At 41.6% G+C, this 24,115-nt stretch overlaps 1 protein-coding gene across 1 annotated transcript in view; it reads left to right on the top strand.

Moving 5' to 3' along the window:
* Window positions 1–779: 779 nt before the first annotated feature.
* LOC306957610 (maltase-glucoamylase-like) overlaps window positions 780–24,115 on the top strand; it is a gene marked incomplete at both ends in the record, with an annotated part of 39,593 nt that continues 16,257 nt past the window's right edge. The window contains 14 exons of the mRNA XM_079551093.1: window positions 780–904; window positions 2,810–2,898; window positions 5,704–5,753; window positions 7,682–7,852; window positions 11,202–11,351; window positions 12,571–12,783; window positions 16,018–16,172; window positions 16,834–17,002; window positions 19,438–19,534; window positions 19,659–19,771; window positions 19,871–19,996; window positions 21,245–21,373; window positions 22,506–22,613; window positions 22,857–22,919. Coding sequence (XP_079407219.1) covers window positions 780–904; window positions 2,810–2,898; window positions 5,704–5,753; window positions 7,682–7,852; window positions 11,202–11,351; window positions 12,571–12,783; window positions 16,018–16,172; window positions 16,834–17,002; window positions 19,438–19,534; window positions 19,659–19,771; window positions 19,871–19,996; window positions 21,245–21,373; window positions 22,506–22,613; window positions 22,857–22,919 — 1,758 coding nt within the window. The remainder of the gene's footprint in view (window positions 905–2,809; window positions 2,899–5,703; window positions 5,754–7,681; window positions 7,853–11,201; window positions 11,352–12,570; window positions 12,784–16,017; window positions 16,173–16,833; window positions 17,003–19,437; window positions 19,535–19,658; window positions 19,772–19,870; window positions 19,997–21,244; window positions 21,374–22,505; window positions 22,614–22,856; window positions 22,920–24,115) is intronic.

Here is a 24,115-nt window from a genome sequence, read left to right as displayed (position 1 = left end):
GGGGGGGGAATGGGAAAAAAAAAAAGGTGGAAATGGGGAAAAAAGGCAGAAATGGGGAAAAATGAGAAAAATGGAAAACATTCAAAATGAACTGAAGAAAAAAATGAAAAAAATGGGAAAAAATGGGGAAAAACGGGGGGAAATGGGGGGAAATGGGAAAAAAAGGCAGAAATGGGGGGGAAAAAGACAGAAATAGTTGGAAAAGGCAGAAATGGGAGGAAAAAGGAGAATAATGGAAAACATTCAAAATGAACAGAAGAAAAAACTGAAAAAAAATGGGAAAAATGGGGGAAAAGGTGGAAATGGGGAAAAAAGGTGGAAATGGGGGAAAAAGGCAGAAATGGGGGGAAAGGAGAAAAATGGAAATCATTCAAAATGAACAGAAGAAAAAAATGGAAAAAATGAAAAAAAATGGGAAAAAAAGGGGGGGGGAATGGGAAAAAAAAAGGTGGAAATGGGAAAAAAAAGGCAGAAATGGGGGAAAAAAGGTGGAAATGGGGGGGAAAAAAGGAGAAAAATGGAAAACATTCAAAATGAACAGAAGAAAAAAATGGAAATAAATTGGAAAAAAATGGGGAAAAAGGGGGGGAATGGGGGAAAGAAGGTGAAAATGGGGAAAAAAGGCAGAAATGGGGGGAAAAAGGAGAAAAATGAAAAAATATCAGGGAAAGCATTGGGAAAATATTGGAAAAACGTAGAATGATTTGGAAAAAAAAAGGAATCAGTGGAGGATTTGGGCCCGCAGTGCAACCAAATTCCCTGTTTTTCTCCCCAAACAGGGAGCCAGGATCTCGTTCCGCCGGCAGAGCGCAGAGCTTTACCTCCCTGCCGACAAAATGGGGCTGCACCTCCGGGGGGGCCACGTGGTGCCCACCCAGCGCCCCAACACCACCACCGTCACCAGGTGCTGCCCCCAAACCCGCCGGGTTTTGCCCCGAATTTGGGGGGAAATGTTTCGTTTTGGGTTGTTTTGTTTTGTTTTGTTTTGTTTTGTTTTTCCCGGGGAGTCTTGTGATTATTGGCTGTATGGCTGCTCTTGCCCATAATCCTCCCTCCATCGTCCTTATTGCGTCCTTACCCTCCTTACTCCATCCTTACTACACCGCTACTCCATCTTTACTCAACCCTTACTGTGCCCCTGCTCCATTCCTTGCTCCATCGTTCCTCCATCTCTACTCCATCCTTACTCTGCTCTTGCTCTGTTTCTCATGCCATCATTTCTGCTCCCATTCTCAAACTATGCTCCATCCTTACCCCATCCTTACTCCACTCTTACTCCACTCGGTCATTACTACACTCTTAATCCATCCTAACTCCATCCTTACTCCACTCCTGCTCTGTTCCTTATGACATCATTACTACAGTTATATTCAATCTAGGTTCAATCCTTACTCCACCCTTACTCCACTCCTTCTCCATCTTTATTCCACCTTTACTCCACCTTTACTACATTCCATCTTTACTCAGTCCTTAACTACACTCTTTCTCCATCCTTTCTCCTCCCTTACTCCACTCCTTCTCCATTTTTACTACACTCTTACTCCACCTTTACTACACTCTTACTCCATCTTTACTCAGTCCCTAACTACACTCTTTCTCCATCCTTTCTCCACCCTTACTCCACTCCCTCTCCACCTTTACTACACTCTTACTCCATCTTTACTCATACTTAACTACACTCTTTCTCCATCCTTTCTCCTCCCTTGCTACACTCCTTCTCCATCTTTACCCAATCATTACTACACTCTTAATCCATCCTAATCCATCCTTATTCCATCCCTGCTCTGTTCCCTATGACATCATTACTACAGCCGTACTCAACCTGGGCTCAATCCTTACTCCATTCTTACTCCATTCCTTACTCCACTCTTACTACACCTGTACTCAATTTATACTCCATCCATATTTCATCCCTTCTACTCCGTTCTTAACTGCACTCTTTCTCCATCCTTTCTCCTCCCTTACTACACTCTTACTCCATCTCTACTCCACTCTTTCCCCATCGTTACTCCACCCTTTCTACTCTCCTTCTCCTTCCTTACTCCACTTTTACTCTGTTTCTTATGCCATTCTTTCTACTCCCATTCTCAATTTAGGCTCAGTCCTTACTCCACTCTTACCCCATTCCTTGCTACACCTGAACCCAATTAATACTCCATTGTTACTCCACCCTTTCTACACTCTTACTCCATCTTTACTCAATTCTTAACTCCATCCTTTCTCCTCCCTTACTACACTCATTCTCCATCCTTACTCCACTCTTACGCTGTTTCTTATGCTATCATTACAACACCCATTTTCAATCTAGGCTCAATCCTTACTTCACTCTTACCCCATTCCTTACTCCATTCTTACTACTCCAGTACTCCATTTAACTCCATCTTTACTCCACTCTTTCTCCACTCTTACTACACTCTTATTCAATCCTTACTCCATCCTTACTCCACTCTTACGCTGTTTCTTATGCTATCATTACAACACCCATTTTCAATCTAGGCTCAATCCTCACTCCACTCTTACCCCATTCCTTACTCGACTCTTGCTCCACTCTTGCTCCACTCTTGCTCCACTCTTGCTCCACTCTTGCTCCACTCTTGCTCCACTCTTGCTCCACTCTTGCTCCACTCTTATTCAATCCTTACTGCATCCTTACTCCACTCTTACCATTCCAACTCAACCCCCTAAATTTCAGAGCCCCGTTCCCCTCCAATCAAGCATTAATTACCACCACCGTGACCCCAAAAAGGACGTGAATTACCACCACTACAACCCAAACTGACCCCCAAAATCACCATTTTCCACCCCGCAGCCGCAGGAACCCGCTGGGGCTGATTGTGGCACTGGATGACAACGGGACGGCAGCGGGGGAGCTTTTCTGGGATGACGGCGAATCCACGGGTGAGTGACGCGGCCTGTAGGAATCCCTGGGACTCCTCCAGCACAGATGCGAATCCTTTGCACCTTGCCGCGCTCAGCGTCACCAGATTCACCCTGCCCCACTTTTCCAACCTCTTGAGGCCCCTCTGAGAGGCATCCCTTCCTTCCACTAATGGGTGAGGGCTCTGGAGCACAAAGGGGTCCTATGGGGAGCAGCTGAGGGAGCTGCGATGGGTCAGCGTGGAGAAGAGGAGGCTCAGGGAAGACCTCATTGCACCCTACAACCTCCTGAGGGGAGTGGGGACACCAGGGGGACACCATGGAGAGACAATGGGACATGGAGGACCCCAATGGGACATGGAGGACCCCAGTGGTTCATGGAGGACCCCAGTGGGACATGGAGGACCTGGAGTCTGAAGAAGAGGAGGCTCAGGGAAGACCTCATTGCACTCTACAACTTCCTGAAGGGAAGGGGGACACCATTGAGATCAAGGGGACATGGAAGACCTCGGTGGGACATGGGGACCCCGAAAGGAAATGGAGGACCCCAAAATGAAATGGACAACCCCAGTGCGACATGGGAACCCCAGGGGGACATGGAGGACCCCAGTGGTTCATGGAGGACCTCCATGGGACATGGAGGACCTGGTGTCTGAAGAAGAGGAGGCTCAGGGAAGACCTCATTGCACTCTACAACTTCCTGAAGGGAATGGGAACACCATGGAGAGACAATGGGGCATGGAAGACCCCAGTGCGACATGGGAACCCCAGGAGGACATGGGGGACCCCAGTGGTTCATGCAGGACCCCAGTGGTTCATGCAGAACCCCAGGGGGACATGGAGGACCCTAATGGGACATGGAGGACCCCCGTGGCACATGGAGGACCTGGAAGACCTGGAGTCTGAAGAAGAGGAGGCTCAGAGGAGGCTTCATTGCCCTCTACAACTTCCTGAAGGGAATGGGGACACCAAGGGGACACCATGGAGACCAAGGGGACATGGAAGACCTCGGTGAGACATGGGGACCCTGAAAGGAAATGGAGGACCCCAAAATGAAATGGACAACCCCAGGGGGACATGGAGGACCCCAGTGGGACATGGGAACTCCAAAGGGAAATGAAGGACCCCAGTGGGACATGGAGGACCCCCATGGGACATGGAGGACCTGGTGTCTGAAGAAGAGGAGGCTCAGAGGAGGCTTCATTGCCCTTTACAACTTCCTGAAGGGAATGGGGACACCAAGGGGACACCATGGAGACCAAGGGGACATGGAAGACCTCGGTGGGACATGGGGACCCCGAAAGGAAATGGAGGACCCCAAAATGAAATGGACAACCCCAGTGCGACATGGGAACCCCAGTGGGACATGGAGGACCCCAGTGGTTCATGGAGGACCTGGACTCTGAAGAACAGGAGGTTCAGGGAAGACTTCATTGCACTCTACAACTTCCTGAAGGGAATGGGGACACCAAGGGGACACCATGGAGAGACAATGGGGCATGGAAGACCTTGGTGGGTCATGGGGACCCCGAAAGGAAATGGAGGACCCCAGTGGTTCATGGAGGACCCCAGTGGGATATGGAGGACCCTAATGGGAAATGGAGGACCCCAGTGGGACATGGCAGACCCCAGTGGGACATGGAAGACCTCAGTGATTCATGGAGGACCCCCGTGGGACATGGAGGACCCCCATGGGACAAGGAGGACCTGGAGTCTGAAGAACAGGAGGCTCAGGGAAGACCTCATTGCACTCTACAACTTCTTGAAGGGAATGGGGACACCAAGGGGACACCATGGAGACCAAGGGGACATGGAAGACCTCGGTGGGACATGGGGACTCCAAAATGAAATGGACAACCCCAGTGCGATGTGGGAACCCCAGTGGTTCATGGAGGACCCCAGTGGGACATGGAGGACCTGGAGTCTGAAGAAGAGGAGGCTCAGGGAAGACCTCATTGCCCTCTACAACTTCCTGAAGGGAGGCTGCGATGAGGAGGAGTTTGCCCTCTTCTCCCAGGCAACGAACGGGACCCGAGGAAACGGCCACAGGTTGCGCCAGGGAAGATTGAGGTTGGATATGAGGAAAAGCTCTTTTCTCTCCAAGAGTGCTGAGGCGTTGGGGTGGCCCAGGGAAGGCGTGGAGTCACCATTTGTGGTGGTGTTGAAGGCGAGGTGATGCGAGATGAGGGGCAGCAGCTCAGTGGTAACGACGGCGCTGGGAGGGCGGATGGGATGGAGGACCTCCAACCTTGGGATTCTGAGGTTCTGAGGTTCCATCAAGTGACATCTTGCAGAAATCTTGATTATTTCACTTTATTTTGTGATCAGAAACGATTTTTATTTTGAGGAAACAGTGTTTGGTTTATTTTTTTGTTTGTTTGTTTGTTTTTTGGCAAAGATTGGGATTCTGTTTGGGCAGAGAGTTGTTGTTCTTTGGGGGTGGGTGGGTGTTTTATTTTTGGACAGAAACAGTAAATTTTGATGAAAGAAACCAATATTTTTTTCCCTTTTTTGCCAAAACGGTGACTTTTTTCCCCAGAATTTCATTGCTTTGCATTTTTGCAGGCGTTATTTTTTTGCAGGAGCTGCGATATTTTTCTTCTTTCAGGAAATAAGACGCGTTGGATTGGTTGGTTTTATTTTTTTTTTTCAGCCAGGGAGGGAACTTTTTTAAAAGAATAAAAAAAAATTGAATTTAAAAGAATAAAAATGGACCCAAATTGGAGGAAAATGGAACAATTCTGGCACTCTGGGTCAATCCCACCAAAAATCGTGAATTTTAGTGGGTTCCGCTTCACACCAGGAATCTCTTCTCCCACTTTTTAGGAACGATCGAGGGAGGGATTTACGTCCACTACGACTTCAAGGTTTCCAACGTAAGTTGGCGTCGTTTGCGTTTTGGTTGATTAAAGGAGAGAAAGGGAAATGAAACGGATTTTTCGGGTGAGATTTGGAAGTGAAAATAAAAATTGGAAAAGAAAAAGCAGAAGATGACACTGAAATGATCTTTGAAGGGTCTTTTAATTAAAGGGAAAGAAGAGATTTGACAGAAGAAACGAAGGGAATTTTTAAACGGTTCTAAGTAAAAACAAGAAAAAATGGAACGAAAGAAATTATTTCAAATGAATTTGTAATTTGAAATTTGTAATTTGAAATTTGTAATTTGAAATTTGAAAATTGAAATTTGAAAATTGAAATTTGAAATTTGAAATTTGAAATTTGAAATTTTCAATGAAAACAAGAATGAAAAAAAAAACCAAAAAGCAAAAATGAAGAATAAATTGGAAAAGTAAAGTTTAACATTAAAAAATCATTGAGAAATTTTCATGCATGTAAAATATAATTATATATATTAGAAATTGATAATTATATACTATATATATACTATATATATACTATTATAATATATAATATTTTATTATTTTATAACACATATTAAGCATAATTTTATAATATAATCTAATAGAACTGCATGTAATATAATATAATGTAATGTAATGTAATGTAATTAAATGTATGGAATATATTGTATATAATAATTATACCATTATTATTCTATAACTCATATAATTTTATATTATACATAAGTAAATATGTTATATATAATTATATGCATACATATATAATTACATACAATTATATGCAATATATAATATTATAATTCTATCACATTTAAGTGAACATATTATATATAGTTAAATAATCATAATATTCTGATTATAAAAATATGTTTTTTATCCTTATTATGAAAACATAATTATCAATCATTGTAATTGTCATTATATATATATAAAACATAATATTGTAATTCTGTCATATAAAAGTAAATATATAGAGTTAAATATAATTTTATATAATGTAATATTACACTTCTATTATTTATAAGTAGATGTATTATATGTAATTACAGAATTTTAATATTCAAATGATTCATGATGATTCAAATGATAAAAATGCATCTTTAATTTATCCTTATTCTGTGCTTATAAATTATTGTGTGATTATAAATCATTATAATTAACTATAAATTATTCTGTGATTATAAATCATTACAATTAACTATAATTTTATATAACATGATAATTTACGTAAATGATACATTTATATAAATGATAATTTTTGTATATATTTTATACTCTATTTTCTATATTCTATATCATATATTCTGCATTCTATATTCTGTGTTCTATATTCCATATTCATTATATATCATACATTCTATATTCTATTTTCTATATCCTATATCCTGTATCCTAGATTCTATTTTCTATACTACGTATCATGTATTCTACAGCCTATACCCTATATCCCATACCTTATACCCTATATTCTATATGCTATACCCTGTACCCTGTACCCTATATCCCATACCCTATATCCCATACCCTATATCCCATACCCTATATCCTAGTCCTATAGCCTATCCCCTATAGCCTATCCCCTATACCCTATATTCCATACCCTACACCCTACATTCTATCCCCTATCCCCTATATCCTGTACCCTGTTCCCTATAGCCTATACCCTATAGCCTAAACCCTATAGCCTAAACCCTATATCCCATACCCTATATCCTAATCCTATCCCCTATCCCCTACGCCCTACATCCTATACCCTATACCCTATATTCTATCCCCTATCCCCTATCCCCATCTCCTATCCCCTATCTCTCTCTATCTCTCTCTCTCTCTATCCCACATTGGACACATTTATTCACAGTCACGTCAACATTCCATAACGCAGTGCTCTGATTTCACCCATGCTGCCCCCTATCTGCCTTCTCCCGCCTCCCCCTGCCCCCCAGAACGAGCTCCGGATGGACGTCACCAACAACGGCTACGAGGACCCCAACCAGCTGAGCTTCCAGGAGCTCCGCATCCTGGGCCTGCAGGAGGAGCTGACGGAGCTGACGGTGCTGCAGGGCAACGCCGTGCAAAGCTCCTCCCACAGCATCACCTACAGACCCACGGAAAAGGTGGGGGAGTGGGGCTGGGGGGGGAAATGGGGGCTGAGGGGGGAAAGAAGGGAGAGGAGGGGGGGAAAAACGGGGGGGAGTGAAGTAAAGTGGGGGGAAATCAGGATGAAAGTGATAAATAGAGGGTGAGAATGGAATTGAGGGGGAAAGAGTGAGGAAAAATGTGTGGAACGACGATGGAAAATGGGGGAATGGGGGGGAAGTGGGACAGAGTGGGGGGAAATAGGGCAGAAATGGGGGGAAATTGGGATGGAAATGATAAGTAGTGGGGGGAAATGGAATTGAGGGGGAAAGAATGAGGGGAACGATGATGAAAAATGGGGGAATTGAAGTGAGGTGGCACAGAGTGGGGGGGAATTGGGCAGAAATGGGAGGAAATTGGGATGAAAATGATAAATAGGGGGTGAGAATGGAATTGAGGGGGAAAGAGTGAGGAAAAACATGGGGAACGACGATGGAAAATGGGGGAGTGGGGGTTAAGTGGGACAGAGAGCAGGGAAATATGGCAGAATTGGGGGGAAATTGGGATGGAAATGATAAATAGTGGGGGGAAATGGAATGGAGGGGGAAAGAATGAGGAAAAGCGTGGGGAACAACGATGAATAATGGGGGAATGCAGGTTAAGTGGTACAGAGAGCGGGGAAATTGGGCAGAAATGGGAGGAAATTGGGATGGAAATGATAAATAGTGGGGAGAAATGGAATGGAGGGGGAAAGAATGAGGGGAACGATGATGAAAAATGGGGGAACTGAAATGAAGTAGGGAATAGAAGGGGAAATAGGGCAGAAAAGGGGGGAAATTTGGATGGAGATGATAAATAGTGGGGAGAAATGGAATGGAGGGGGAAAGAATGAGGGGCACAATGATGAAAAATGGGGGAATTGAAGTGAAATAGGGAATCGAAGGGAAATTGGGCAGAAAAGGGGGGAAAATGGAATGGAGATGAAGAATAGTGGGAAGAAATGGAATGGAGGGGGAAAGAATGAAGGGAACAATGATGAAAAATGGGGAACTGAAGTGAAATAGGGAATCGAAGGGAAATTGGGCAGAAAAGGGGGGAAAATGGAATGGAAATGATGAATAGTGGGGAGAAATGGAATGGAGGGGGAAAGAATGAGGGGCACAATGATGAAAAATGGGGGAACTGAAGTGAAATAGGGAATCGAAGGGAAATTGGGCAGAAAAGGGGGGAAAATGGAATGGAGATGAAGAATAGTGGGGAGAAATGGAATGGAGGGGGAAAGAATGAGGGGCACAATGATGAAAAATGGGGGAATTGAAGTGAAGTAGGGAATAGAAGGGGAAATAGGGCAGAAATGGGGGAAATTTGGATGGAAATGATGAATAGTGGGGGGAAATGGAATGTTGGGGGAAAGAATGAGGGGCACAATGATGAAAAATGGGGGAACTGAAGTGAAGTAGGGAATAGAAGGGGAAATAGGGCAGAAAAGGGGGGAAATTTGGATGGAAATGATGAATAGTGGGGAGAAATGGAATGTTGGGGGAAAGAATGAGGGGAATGATGATGAAAATGGGGGAACTGAAGTGAAGTAGGGAATCGAAGGGAAATAGGGCAGAAAAGGGGGGAAATTTGGATGGAAATGATAAATAGTGGGGAGAAATGGAATGGAGGGGGAAAGAATGAGGGGAACAGCGATGAAAAATGGGGGAACTGAAGTGAAATAGGGAATCGAAGGGGAAATAGGGCAGAAATGGGGGAAATTTGGATGGAAATGATGAATAGTGGGGGGAAATGGAATGTTGGGGAAAGAATGAGGGGAATGATGATGAAAATGGGGGAACTGAAGTGAAATAGGGAATCGAAGGGAAATTGTGCGGAAATGGGGGGAAATTTGGATGGAGATGAAGAATAGTGGGGAGAAATGGAATGGAGGGGGAAAGAATGAAGGGAACAACGATGAAAAATGGGGGAATTGAAGTGAAATAGGGAATCGAAGGGAAATTGGGCATAAATGGGGGGAAATTGGGATGGAGATGAAGAATAGTGGGGAGAAATGGAATGGAGGGGGAAAGAATGAGGGGAACAACGATGAAAAAATGGGGGAACTGAAGTGAAGTAGGGAATCGAAGGGAAATTGGGCATAAATGGGGGGAAATTTGGATGGAGATGAAGAATAGTGGGGAGAAATGGAATGGAGGGGGAAAGAATGAAGGGAACAACGATGAAAAATGGGGGAATTGAAGTGAAATAGGGAATCGAAGGGAAATTGGGCATAAATGGGGGAAATTTGGATGGAAATGATGAATAGTGGGGGGAAATGGAATGTTGGGGGAAAGAATGAGGGGCACAATGATGAAAAATGGGGGAACTGAAGTGAAGTAGGGAATAGAAGGGGAAATAGGGCAGAAAAGGGGGGAAATTTGGATGGAAATGATGAATAGTGGGGAGAAATGGAATGTTGGGGGAAAGAATGAGGGGAATGATGATGAAAATGGGGGAACTGAAGTGAAGTAGGGAATCGAAGGGAAATAGGGCAGAAAAGGGGGGAAATTTGGATGGAAATGATAAATAGTGGGGAGAAATGGAATGGAGGGGGAAAGAATGAGGGGAACAGCGATGAAAAATGGGGGAACTGAAGTGAAATAGGGAATCGAAGGGGAAATAGGGCAGAAATGGGGGAAATTTGGATGGAAATGATGAATAGTGGGGGGAAATGGAATGTTGGGGAAAGAATGAGGGGAATGATGATGAAAATGGGGGAACTGAAGTGAAATAGGGAATCGAAGGGAAATTGGGCGGAAATGGGGGGAAATTTGGATGGAGATGAAGAATAGTGGGGAGAAATGGAATGGAGGGGGAAAGAATGAAGGGAACAACGATGAAAAATGGGGGAACTGAAGTGAAATAGGGAATCGAAGGGGAAATAGGGCAGAAATGGGGGAAATTTGGATGGAAATGATGAATAGTGGGGGGAAATGGAATGTTGGGGAAAGAATGAGGGGAATGATGATGAAAATGGGGGAACTGAAGTGAAATAGGGAATCGAAGGGAAATTGTGCGGAAATGGGGGGAAATTTGGATGGAGATGAAGAATAGTGGGGAGAAATGGAATGGAGGGGGAAAGAATGAAGGGAACAACGATGAAAAATGGGGGAATTGAAGTGAAATAGGGAATCGAAGGGAAATTGGGCATAAATGGGGGGAAATTGGGATGGAGATGAAGAATAGTGGGGAGAAATGGAATGGAGGGGGAAAGAATGAGGGGAACAACGATGAAAAAATGGGGGAACTGAAGTGAAGTAGGGAATCGAAGGGAAATAGGGCAGAAATGGGCTGCAGTGGGTCAACGTCGCTCCTCGGTAAACCCGCGCCCGTTTCGGCCGGCAGGTGGCGCTGATCACGGGGCTGCAGCTGGCGCTCGGCGTTTCCTACACGCTGCGCTGGGCGCTGAGCACCGGCACCGCGGAGCGCTTCGACTGCCATCCCGAGAGCGGCGCCACGCGGGAGGCCTGCGAGATGCGCGGCTGCGCCTGGGAGGTGAGCGGCGCCGCGGGGCGTTCCGCATCCCGTCCTTCGGTTTGGTTTGGTTTTTGGTTTATTTTTAATTTATTTTTTATTTTTGTCTTATTTTTATTTTATTTTATTTACTTTCACTTTCACTTTCACTTTCACTTTCACTTTCACTTTCACTTTCACTTTCACTTTCACTTTCACTTTCACTTTCACTTTCACTTTCACTTTCACTTTCACTTTCACTTTCACTTTCACTTTTTATTTTTATTTTTATTTTTATTTTTATTTTTATTTTTATTTTTATTTTTATTTTTATTTTTATTTTTATTTTTATTTTTATTTTTATTTTTATTTTTATTTTTATTTTTATTTTTATTTTTATTTTTATTTTTATTTTTATTTTTATTTTTATTTTTATTTTTATTGTACTTTTAGGCTATTGTATTTTTATTTTTTTTTTATCTTTACTTTTATTTTACTTTATTTTATTTTCATTTTATTTTTTATATTTATTTTATATATTTTTTATTTTATTTTTATCTTTACTTTTATTTTTGAATTTATTTTTGAATCTATTTTTAAATTCAATTTTACTTATTTATTTTTAATTTTAAATTTTATGTTTTTATTTTATTTTTATTTGTATGATTTCTATTTTTGTTTTTGTTTTTTGTTTTATTTTTTATTTTTTATTTTATTTTTATTTTTTATTTTACTTTTTTAATTTTTATTTGCTATTTATGTCATTTATTTTTTATTTTTATTTTTTACTTCTTTACTATTTAATTTTTAGGTGTTTTTTATTCTTTTGATTTCTAATTTTTAATTTTTTAATTTTATTTATTTTATAGTTTCATTTTTATTTTATTTTTCATTTTATTTTTTATTCTATCTCTTAAAATCGCTCAAATTATTTTTAGTTTTTTATTTTTTAATTTTTTTTATTTACTTTCATCATCCTATTCTTTAATTTGACTCTTCACTTTACTTCACATTTTATTCTATTCTATTTTCCGCTCATCAGTTCGCTTCTCTTTTTCCTTTTTTCTTGTTTTCTTCACTTTCTTTCCTTCCTCGCTTTTCCCATTTGTTTCATTTAAATTTCTTATTTTTTAATATTATTTTTAAAAATTGCAAAATATTTAATTACTTTTATCAATTTTAATTTAATTCATTTCATTTCCAATTTAATTATTAAATGTTATTTTTTTTTTTAGTTATCCTTTTTTTTCCCCCCCCACAGGAGGACACGTCCCCCCTGGACGTCCCCTACTGCTACTACAGCAGCGCTGACAACGCCTACGAGGTGGCGGCGCTGCGTTACACCTCCTGGGGGCTGGAGGCCAACGTCACCCTCAGCACCGCCGCCACCGGGGGCGCCCCGAGGTCCACCACCCCCATCAGCACCCTGCGCCTGCAGGTCACCCACCACAGCGACCACCTCCTGCAGTTCAAGGTGGGCTCCCCTTGGCCGCTCTCATTTCAGCGGGGTTGGGTTCCATGGGCGATGCCTTTCCACCAATTTTTGGGCTCTTTGGGTGATGAATTTTTGCCAGATTTGGGTTCTGTGGGCAACTCTTTTCCACCAGTAATGGATTCCATAGGTGATGCCTTTCCACCAATTTCTGGGCTCTTTGGGGGATGAGTTTTTGCCAGATCTGTGGGCAACTCATTTCCACCAAAAATGGATTCCATGGGCGATGCATTTCTACCAATTTTTGTGTTCTTTGGGTGATGAATTTTTGCCAGATTTGGGTTCTGTGGGCAACTCTTTTCCACCAGTAATGGATTCCATAGAAGATGCCTTTCCATCAATCTCTGTGTTCTGTGGTGAAGAATTTTGCCAAATTTGGGTTCTGTGGTCAACTCATTTCCACCAGTAATGGATTCCTTGGGCGATGCCTTTCCATCAATTTTTGGGCTCGTTATGTGATGAATTTTTGGCAGTTTTGGGTTCTGTGGGCAACTCGTTTCCACCAAAAATGAATTCCATGGGCGATGCATTTCTACCAATTTTTGTGTTCTTTGGGCAATGCATTTTCACCAGATTTGGGTTCTGTGGGCAACTCACTTCTCCAATAATGGATTCCATGGGCAATGCCTTTCCATCAATTTTTGGGCTCTTTGGGGGATGAATTTTTGCCAAATTTGGGTTCTGTGATCAACTCATTTCCACCAGTAGTGGATTCCATGGGCGATGCCTTTCTATCAATTTTTGTGTTCTTTGGGCAATGAAGTTTCACCAGTTTTGGGTTCTGTGATCAACTCTTTTCCACCAGTAATGGATTCCATGGGCGATGCCTTTCCATCAATCTTTGTGCTCTTTGGGTGATGAAGTTTCACCAGTTTTGGGTTCTGTGGGCAACTCACTTCTCCACCAAAAGTGGATTCCATAGGCGATGACTTTACACCAATTTTTGTGTTCTATGGGCAATGAATTTTTGCCGTATTTGGGTTCAATGGGCAACTCTTTTTCACCAATGAGAGATTCCAGGGTGATGCATTTCTATCAATTTTTGTGTTCTTTGGGTGATGAATTTTCACCAGCTTTGGGTTCTGTGGGCAACTCACTCCTCCAATAATGGATTCCACGGGCGATGAGTTTCCACCAATTTTTGTGTTCTATAGGCAATGAATTTTTGCCAAATTTGGGTTCTATGGGCAACTCATTTCTACCAATAACAGATTCTACGAGCAGTCAGTTTTAATCAACGCTGATTTCTATTGGGTGATGAATTTTGGCCAATTGGGGTTCTAAAATTGACACATTTTCGACAATTCGGGGTTCTCTCTATGATAATCTTTGTCAATTTTTCACTTCCATGGGCAACGTGCTTTCATCACTTGCAGTGTGCTACGTGCAATGTATTTTTTTTTGCCAATTTTGGATCCTGTGGACATTTCCATCAATAATGAGTTCTACAGCGATGTGGTTTTGTCAGCTTTGGTTTCCACAGGGTGGTACTTTTTTGGCTAATTTTTGTGTTCTACGTGTGCTGTATTTTGGCCAGTTTGGGGTTCTCCACACAACGCATTTTTGGGTTCGATGGGCGATGTTTTCCCACTGATGTCGGATTCTATTTGCAGTGCATTTTTGCCCATTTTTGGTTCTACCAGCAAACAATTTTTGGCCAACTTGGGGTTCTGTACGTGATACAACTTTGTCAATTTTTCCCTTCTATGTATGGATGATGCCTTTTTATCAGCTTTTGTGTTCTGTGGGTGATGATTTTTTGTTGATTCTGAGGTTTGATGATGGTACATTTCGGCCAATTTAAGTTTCTATGAACGGTGCATTTTTGTCAGTTTTTGGCTCCTATGGGTGCCCCATCGTCACCAATTTTGGATTCCCTGACATCAGGAGTTTGAAGCAATTTAAGATAGAACATCTCTTGAAAGAAAATACTTCTGCCCACAGATTTACTCCTACGTCTGTATTTTAACGTAACTTATTATCACTGCCGAGATTTTGAACAACTCAGTCTGATTAGAAGTCTTCCAGATCATAAATCCACTTCTATCAGCCGACACAAAATCACAGAACAGTTTTCACTATTTTTATTCTAGATCCCCATAAACATAATTTGCCCATTTACACTTTTTTTTTTTTTTTTGGGGGGGGGGGGGGAGGAGGGGCATTTATCTATCATCTATCTAGCTATCTATCATGTATCTATCTTTCTATCTATCTATCTATCTTTCTATCTATCTATCATCTATCTATCTACCTATCTGCCTATCTATCTATCTATCTATCTATCTACCTATCTGCCTATCTATCTATCTATCTATCATCTATCTATCATTTATCTATCTATCATCTATCTATCTATCTACCTATCTATCATCTATCTATCTATCATCTATCTATCTATCATCTATCTATCTATCTATCATCTATCTATCTTTCTTTCTATCTATCATCTATCTATCTACCTATCTGCCTATCTATCTATCTATCTATCTATCTACCTATCTGCCTATCTATCTATCTATCTATCTATCTATCTATCTATCAATCATCTATCTATCATTTATCTATCTATCATCTATCTATCTATTATCTATCTATCATCTATCTATCTATCATCTATCTATCATCTATCTATCATCTATCTATCATCTATCTATCATCTATCTATCATCTATCTATCATCTATCTATCTTTCTATCTATCTATCTATCTATCTTTCTATCTATCTATCATCTATCTATCTACCTATCTGCCTATCTATCTATCTATCTATCTACCTATCTGCCTATCTATCTATCTATCTATCTATCTATCTATCTATCTATCTATCTATCATCTATCTATCATTTATCTATCTATCATTTATCTATCTATCATCTATCTATCTATCTACCTATCTATCTATCTATTATCTATCTATCTATTATCTATCTATCATCTATCTATCTATCATCTATCTATCTATCATCTATCTATCATCTATCTATCATCTATCTATCTATCATCTATCTATCTATCATCTATCTATCTATCATCTATCTATCTATCATCTATCTATCTATCTACCTATCTATCTATCTATCTATCATCTATCTATCATCTATCATCTATCTATCTATCTATCTATCTATCTATCTATCTATCTATCTATCTATCTATCTATCTATATTTTTTTGAGTTCAGTGTGATTAAAAGAAATCCATTTCCCCTGCCCAGATTGATGATTACGCCAATAAGCGCTACGAGGTGCCGGTGCCACTCAACCTCCCCAGCACCCCCACGAGCTCCATCGAGCGCCGCCTCTACGATGTCAGCGTTCAGACCAAACCTTTTGGGATCCAGATCCGCCGCAGGAACACCGGGACTGTCATGTAAGCACGCTAATTGCGTGGAATCTGAAGGAATTCAGAATTCAAAGAGGTGGTTTCGAATTTGGAGAAGTTGGGAATTTGGAAGAGGGGAAGTTGGGAATTTGGAAGAAGGTGAGAATTTGGAAGAAGTTGGGAATTTGGAAGAACTTGAGAATTTGGAAGAGGGGAAGCTGGCAATTTGGAAGAGAGGATGTTGAGAATTTGGAAGAGGGGAAGTTGGGAATTTGGAAGAAGTTGAGAATTTGGAAGAAGGGAAGTTGGGAATTTGACAGAAAGGGAAGTTGGGAATTTGGAAGAAGTTGGGAATTTGGAAGAGGAGAAGTTGGGAATTTGGAAGAGGAGAAGTTGGGAATTTGGAAGAAGGGGAAGTTGGGCATTTGGAAGAGGGGAAGCTGGCAATTTGGAAGAGATGAAGTTGAGAATTTGGAAGAGGAGAAGTTGGGAATTTGGAAGAAGGGAAGTTGGGAATTTGGAAGAGGAGAAGTTGGGCATTTGGAAGAACTTGAGAATTTGGAAGAGGGGAAGCTGGCAATTTGGAAGAGGGGAAGTTGGGCATTTGGTAGAGGAGAAGGTGAGAATTCAGAGGAATTTGGAATTTGGAGGAGGAGAGAGTTGGTTGAGGATGCACGCTGACCTTTCTGCCTCCCCCTCTGCCCCCCAGCTGGGACTCGCAGCTGCCCACCTTCACCTTCAGTGATATGTTCATCCAGATCTCCACCCGCCTGCCTTCCTCCTACCTCTATGGCTTCGGTGAGACGGAGCACACGCAGTACCACCGGGACCTGAACTGGCACACGTGGGGCATGTTCAGCCGGGACCAACCCCCAGGGGTCAGTGAAAATCCCTTTTTTTGTTCTCGTTTGGTTGGTTTTCCCTTTTTTGGCTGGAATTTCTGCTTCTTGCTTCCTATCGACCCATGTTGGTTTCGCCACAGGGATCCGTCCTCCTTGTTCTCCACTCAAACGTTGGGTCAGAGCTCGATGGAACTCCAGAATCTGGGGAGCTCGATTTTAAAATTAAGAAATTTGATTTAAAGTGTTGTTGTTTGGTTGGTTTTCCCTTTTTTGGCTGGATTTTCTGCTTCTTGCTTCCTATCGACCCATGTTGGTTTCGCCACAGGGATCCGTCCTCCAAGTTCTCAACTCAAACTTTGGGTCAGAGCTCGATGGAATTCCAGAATCTGAGGGGCTCAATTTTAAAATTAAGAAATTTGATTTAAAGTGTTGTTGTTTGGTTGGTTTTCCCTTTTTTGGCTGGAATTTCTGCTTCTTGCTTCCTATCGACCCATGTTGGTTTCGCCACGGGGATCTGTCCTCCAAGTTCTCCACTCAAACTCTGGGCCTGAGCTCGATGGAACTCCAGAATTTGGGGGTTCAATTTTAAAATTAAGGAATTTGATTTGAAATTAAAAATCAGATTAAAATAAATTAAATTTAGAATCGTTAAATTCAAAGAACTAAATTGAAATTAAAAAAAAAGTCAGCACTCACAAAAGCGCCGCGTATAACGGCCTGCGCAGCTCAAACGTATCCAAAGGTTTCCCTGTGGAACTGCGACTCCATGGTTTACTTTTCACTTTTTTAAGCTCATGGGTTTTATTTTGTGGATTTTGATACGACATGGAAAACCCAGCACGAAAGTTGAGCAAATGAAAATATTTTCATTTCGAGTAAATGGACAAAATAAGAAGTTTCTACCTTGAAATGCTTGGAAAGTTTCCTCCTGGGAGGAGCATTTCTTAGCAATTTGTAGAGGCAGGAACACAATTTCTTCCCTGCCTTTGAAAGCATTTTCTTCTAGGAACGTTTTTTTAGGCTTTGGCAAAAATTCAGTTTTCAAATCTTCATTTTCCAACCTGTAATTTTCCACTTTTTCACTTTCAAATTGTAATGGCCAGATTTCAGGGCTCGGATTTTCCTGTGCAACTCATAGTTTTTGAATTTTAAATTTTCATGTCGTCATTTTGTTGCGTTTTTATTTTTACGTCTGCTTCCCTCTCTGCTTGAGTAGGTCGACCTCAAAATTTGGGGTTAACCAAGTTTGGAGCTGACAAAAGATGGGGGTGACCAAACTTGACAAAACTTTCAGGCTGATAATGTTTGATGATGGCAAAATTTGAGGCCGACTGAATTCGGAGGCGACAAAAATTGGAGACAACAAAATTTGACAACACTGGAATTCGGTGCTGACAGAACTGGGGGGGCAGAAAAATTTGGTGACAAGAAAATCTGGTGGGGAAAAAGAAAACAAATGGGGGACAGTACAGCTTGGTGCCAACAAAATTCAGGGCCAACAAAACTTGGGGCCAATATAATTTGATGACTGCAACATTTGATGGCAACAAAATTTGGGGCCAACAAAATTTGGAGCCAATATAATTTGAGGACCACAACATTTGATGACAACAAAATCTGGGGCCAATATAATTTGACAACCGCAACATTTGATGACAACAATATTTGGGGCCAATATAATTTGACAACCGCAACGTTTGATGACAACAAAGTTCAGGGCCAAGAAAATCTGGGGCCAATATAATTTGACGACCGCAACATTTGATGACAACAAAATTTGGGGCCAACAAAATTGGGACCAATATAATTTGACGACCACAACATTTGATAACAAAATTTGTGGCCAATATAACTTGACGACCGCAACATTTGATGACAACAAAACTTGGGGCCAATATAATTTGATGACAACAAAATTTGGGGCCAACAAAATTTGGGGCCAATATAATTTGACGACTGCAACGTTTGATGACAGCAAAATTTGGGGCCAATGTAATTTGATGACCGCAACATTTGATGACAACAAAATTTGGGGCCAACAAAATCTGGGGCCAATATAATTTGACGACAACAACATTTGATGACAACAAAATTCAGGGCCAACAAAATCTGGGGCCAATATAACTTGACGACCGCAACATTTGATGACAACAAAACTTGGGGCCAACAAAATTTGGAGCCAATATAATTTGATGACCGCAACATTTGATGACAACAAAATCTGGGGCCAATATAATTTGATGACCGCAACATTTGATGACAACAAAATTTGGGGCCAATATAATTTGACAATCACAACATTTGATGACAACAAAATTTGGGGCCAACAAAACCTTGGGGCCGGCACAGTTTGGTGCCCCCGGTTGATGTTTAGCGCAGTGTTTCAATTGATTTCCGACAGAATTTCGTGGTGGAAGCGAGCAGCCTGATGTTTGCAGTGTTGTTTCAACGGGAAATCCTTCTTTTTTCAGTACAAGCTGAATACGTACGGCGTCCAGCCGTTCTACATGGGTCTGGAAGAAGATGGCAACGCCCATGGCGTTCTCTTGCTCAACAGCAATGCAATGGGTAAGGAAAAGAAAACAAAAATTAAAGATCCGTTTCATTTTTTCAACATTTCTATATATTTATTTTATTTTATTTTTGAGATTTCAGCTGATTTTGGGGGCGCTTTTGTTGCCTGTGTTTTCAGATGTAACCTTCCAGCCCACGCCGGCTCTCACCTACCGCACCATCGGGGGAATTCTGGATTTTTACGTCGTTTTGGGTCCGACGCCGGAGGCGGTCGTTCAGCAATACACCGAGGTACAATTCCCCCATTACAATCCCCCCCCCTTAAATTTGGGGTCTGTTGCTTCGTTTTCATTCATTTTCGATTTTATTTGCCTTTATTTGTTGTGGCAGCTGGTGGGGCGACCGGTGATGCCACCCTACTGGGCGCTGGGATTCCAGCTGTGCCGCTACGGCTATGAGAACGACTCCGAAATTGCCCAGCTGGTGGAGGACATGAAAGCAGCCCAAATACCCTACGTACGTCCTCCGAAATCAGAGGAAATTTGGGAAAAACGGGGGCCTTTCCATCTCCTTTGGCACCGTTAAAAGCGCTGAAGGAAACGCAGTAATCAATTCCATCGCGTAAAATTTCCTTAATCCTCCTGTGAACGTTTTCAGTCATTCATTCTATAGTTAGCATTTTTTTTTTCAGTAACTCATTCAATAGTTAAAAAACCTCACAATTATAATATAGCTTTTTTTATTATAATATAGTATGTATTATATAACATATAATATAGGTTTTTTTTAGTTATAATATAGTTTTTTTTTCCCATCGTTCATTCTGGAGTTAAAGATTCCATCATTCACTCCAGCGTAAAATCTCCCCGTCATTCATTCCACAGTTAAAATTTTCCGTTATTAATTCAACAATTAAATGTTTCCATAATTATTAAATTTTTTCGTAATTACTTCTATAGTTATTTTTTTTTCCCCATGATTACTTCTATAGGTAAAAAATTCCCATCATTAACTCTACAGTTTATTTTTTCATAATTAATTGCACGGCTAATTTTTTTCCCTAATTTATTCTGTAGGTTTTTTTTTTTTTTTCCCATAATTGATTCTAGTTAAATCAATTAGTTATCAAATTAGTTAAATAGTTTTCTCCATGATTTATACAAAGGTTAAAACTCCACAATTCATTCTATAATTAAAAAATGCCATGATTAATGCTACAATTCAAGTTCTCTATTATTAATTGATAGCTTTTTTTTCTTAATTAATTCTATGCTTAACATTTTCCACAATTAACTCTTGGATTTTATTTTTCCATAATTCATTCTATTCTTTTTCTTTTTTTTCTTTTTCCCACAATATTACCCTTTAATTAAGCCTGGCTCTCATTTTACAGATAATTAATGTCAAATTACAGAACGAGAAACATCAAAAAACAGAGCGTTGAATATACTGATGCATTTCCATGTAGATTTGCACCTATCTGGGTGTTTTTTTTTCCTCTCAAATAACTGAATTTTGACCCAAGCACCAAATTCTGCTGAATTTCTGCATTCTGAATCTGAATTCCAGCGTGGGAAGTCAGGGTTCATCAGTCACAAAACGCTTTTGAGCTGCCCCAAATCCCACTCACTCAATCCCCCCCAAAAAAGTCCGGTTTTTCACCTCGTTTCGATGTCGTGGAGGAAACGACCCCAAAAAGCCCTTTTTTTTTTTTTAATTTTTATTTTTTGGGGGGGTGGGGGGGGGTTGTTTTCATCCAATCAGGACGTGCAATACACAGACATCGATTACCTGGAGCGCCAGCTGGACTTCAAGCTGAGCCCGCGCTTCTCCGGCCTGCCGGAGCTCATCAACAAAATCCGTGCGGAAGGCATGAGATACATCCCCATTCTGGTGAGCCTCGCTTCCACCCCCACCAAAATTCACATTCCTGCTTTTCGAGCCCCCCCAAAAAATGACATCATTTCAAATATCATAGAATCATAGAATCACCAAGGTTGGAAAAGACCTCAAAGCTCATCCAGTCCAACCGTTCACCTATTCCCAGTAGCTCCCACTGAACCACGTCCCTCAACACAACATCCAGCCTTTCCTTGAACACCCCCAGGCTCGGTGACTCCACCGCCTCCCTGGGCATCCATTGCAGTGCCTGACCACCCTTTCTGAGCAGTAATACTTCCTCATGTCCAGCCTGAATCTCCCCTGCCGTAGCTTGAAGCCATTCCCTCTGCTCCTATCACTGATGACACGAGAGAAGAGGCCGACTCCCAGCTCACCACAACCTCCCTTCAGGAAGTTATAGAGAGCAGTGAGGTCTCCCCTGAGCCTCCTCTTCTCCAGGCTGAACATTCCCAGCTCCTTCAGCCTCTCCTCATCAGCCCTGTGTTCCAGACCCCTCACCAGCTTTGTTGCCCTCCTTTGAACACGTTCCAGGGCCTCAATATCTTTCTTGCAGTGAGGGGCCCAAAACAGGACACAGCACTCGAGGTGCGGCCTCACGAGTGCTGAATACAGGGGAACAATCACCTCTCTGCTCCTGCTTGCAACACTGTTTTTGATGCAAGCCAGGCTGCCATTGGCCTTCTTGGCCACCTGGGCACACTGTGGGCTCATGTTCAGCCCAGCATCCATCCATACCCCCAGGTCCATTTCCTCTATGCAGTCCTCCAGCCACACCGCCCCAAGCCTGCAGCGTCGCCTGGGGTTGTTGTAGCCCAAGTGCAGGACCCGGCATTTGGCCTTGTTGAACCTCATCCCATTGGCTTCAGCCCAGCTCTCCAGCCTGTCCAGATCCCTCTGGAGGGCCTCGCTACCCCCAGGCAGATCCACGCTTCCAGCCAATTTGGTGTCATCTGCGAATGTACTGAGGGTGCACTCGATGCCCTCATCGAGGTCATCAATAAGGATATTGAAGAGGACAGGCCCAGCACCGACCCCTGGGGAACACCACTCACGACCGGTCGCCAGCTGGATTTGACTCCATTCACCACCACATTTCCTTATTTTCCCCCATTGCCCTCCCCAGGACCCGGCCATATCAGCAAACGAAACCGATTACCTCGCTTTCACGAGGGGAAGGGAGAAGGACGTCTTCATCAAGTGGCCCAACTCCGAGGACATCATCCTTGGGAAGGTACCTCCATAATGACCGAATCGGGGGATTTCACCCCAAAAAATTCCAATTCCGGACTCGGGTTTGGGTTAAACCCATCCTAAACCCCCTTTAACGTCCAGCACCGAGCGCTTCCAGCTTCGTTTTCCTTTTTCACCCCCGAAATCCAGCAGCGAATCTGAATTCCGTGCCATGTGCAATAACAATACCGTTCATACAAATAAAAATAGAGTGATGATTTTGAGACGTTTTCCCTCTTTTTAGGTCTGGCCAGATTTTCCCAACATAGAGGTCAATGACTCCGTTGACTGGGACACGGGAGTCCAGGTGAGCAGCGCTGCAATGAGCAGCAGAACGCAGAAGCTCGGGTTTTTTGGGGGGGCACAAAGTGCGAAAAAAAAAACAGCAAAAATATTGAGAGGCAAAATCTGCCCAATTTGGGGTGTTTTTTTTTTCCTACAATTTGAATGCAGTTTTTATAAATTTCAACGCAACTTTCAATCTGACCTCGATGCCGTTTGGCTGGGATTTTTAATCAACGTCTGCGCTGTTTTTTGTGCCATTTTTAAGCAACCTTCAGGCAATTCCGATGCGTTTTGATCCAAATCTCATTGCACACCGATGCAGATTCCGTGCTATTTATTTTGCTGCGATTTTGTACAGCACAATGCAGTTTTGATGTAATTCCAGTGCAGTTTAATGCAATGCTGAACAAATTTTTACGCCATGATGGAACGATTTCTGTGCAATTTTAGTGCCTCTTGATACAAACTTTATTACTCTCAACGTGCGTATTATATTATTTTATACTATTTTAATGCAATTTTAATGTGTTTTAATACAGATATCACGCAGTTTTTATCCAGCCCTGCTTCATTTTAATGCAAATGTTCATCCATATTAATACAAATTTCGTACTGTTTAACGCCATTCTTATGCAAATCAATGGTGTTTAATTTTTATCCGGTTTTATTGAAATTTTACTCAGATCTTTCACATTTCAGTTCATTTTTCGTGCAATTCAAACACGATTTCACTACATCTTGGATCATACAGCATGGAATTTTTATGCTTTTTTTTTTTTTTTTTTTTTTTAATGTGAATTTCTGCGTGAATTTTTTGTGTAAGTTTTTGTACAGGTTTCTCCATGAGTTTTTATACAGATTTCTGCACAGATTTTTGTCCAAATTTCTGTTTGGATTTTTATATGAATTTCCATACAGATCTTGTCTGAATTTCTGTTTGGATTTTTGTCTGAATTCCTGTTCAGATTTTTGTACGAATTCCTCTACGGATTCTTCTCTGAGATTCTGTATGGATTTTTGTCCAAATTTCTGTTTGGATTTTTTTTTATGAATTTCTCTATAGACTTCTGTCTGAATTTCTGTATGGATTTTTATATGAATTTCTGTACTGATTTTTGTCCAAATTTTCGTTCAGATTTTCATCCAAATTTCTGTTTAGACTCCTATATGATTTTCCATAGAGATTTTTGTCCAAATTTCTGTATGGGTTTTTGTCCC

The sequence above is a fragment of the Tetrao urogallus genome (genome assembly GCF_951394365.1).
Source record: "Tetrao urogallus genome assembly, contig: scaffold_131, whole genome shotgun sequence".
In the NCBI taxonomy this organism is placed as follows: Eukaryota; Metazoa; Chordata; class Aves; order Galliformes; family Phasianidae; genus Tetrao; species Tetrao urogallus.
Note: the sequence above shows the minus strand (reverse complement) of the source record. Positions and strands in the feature narration are given on the sequence as shown.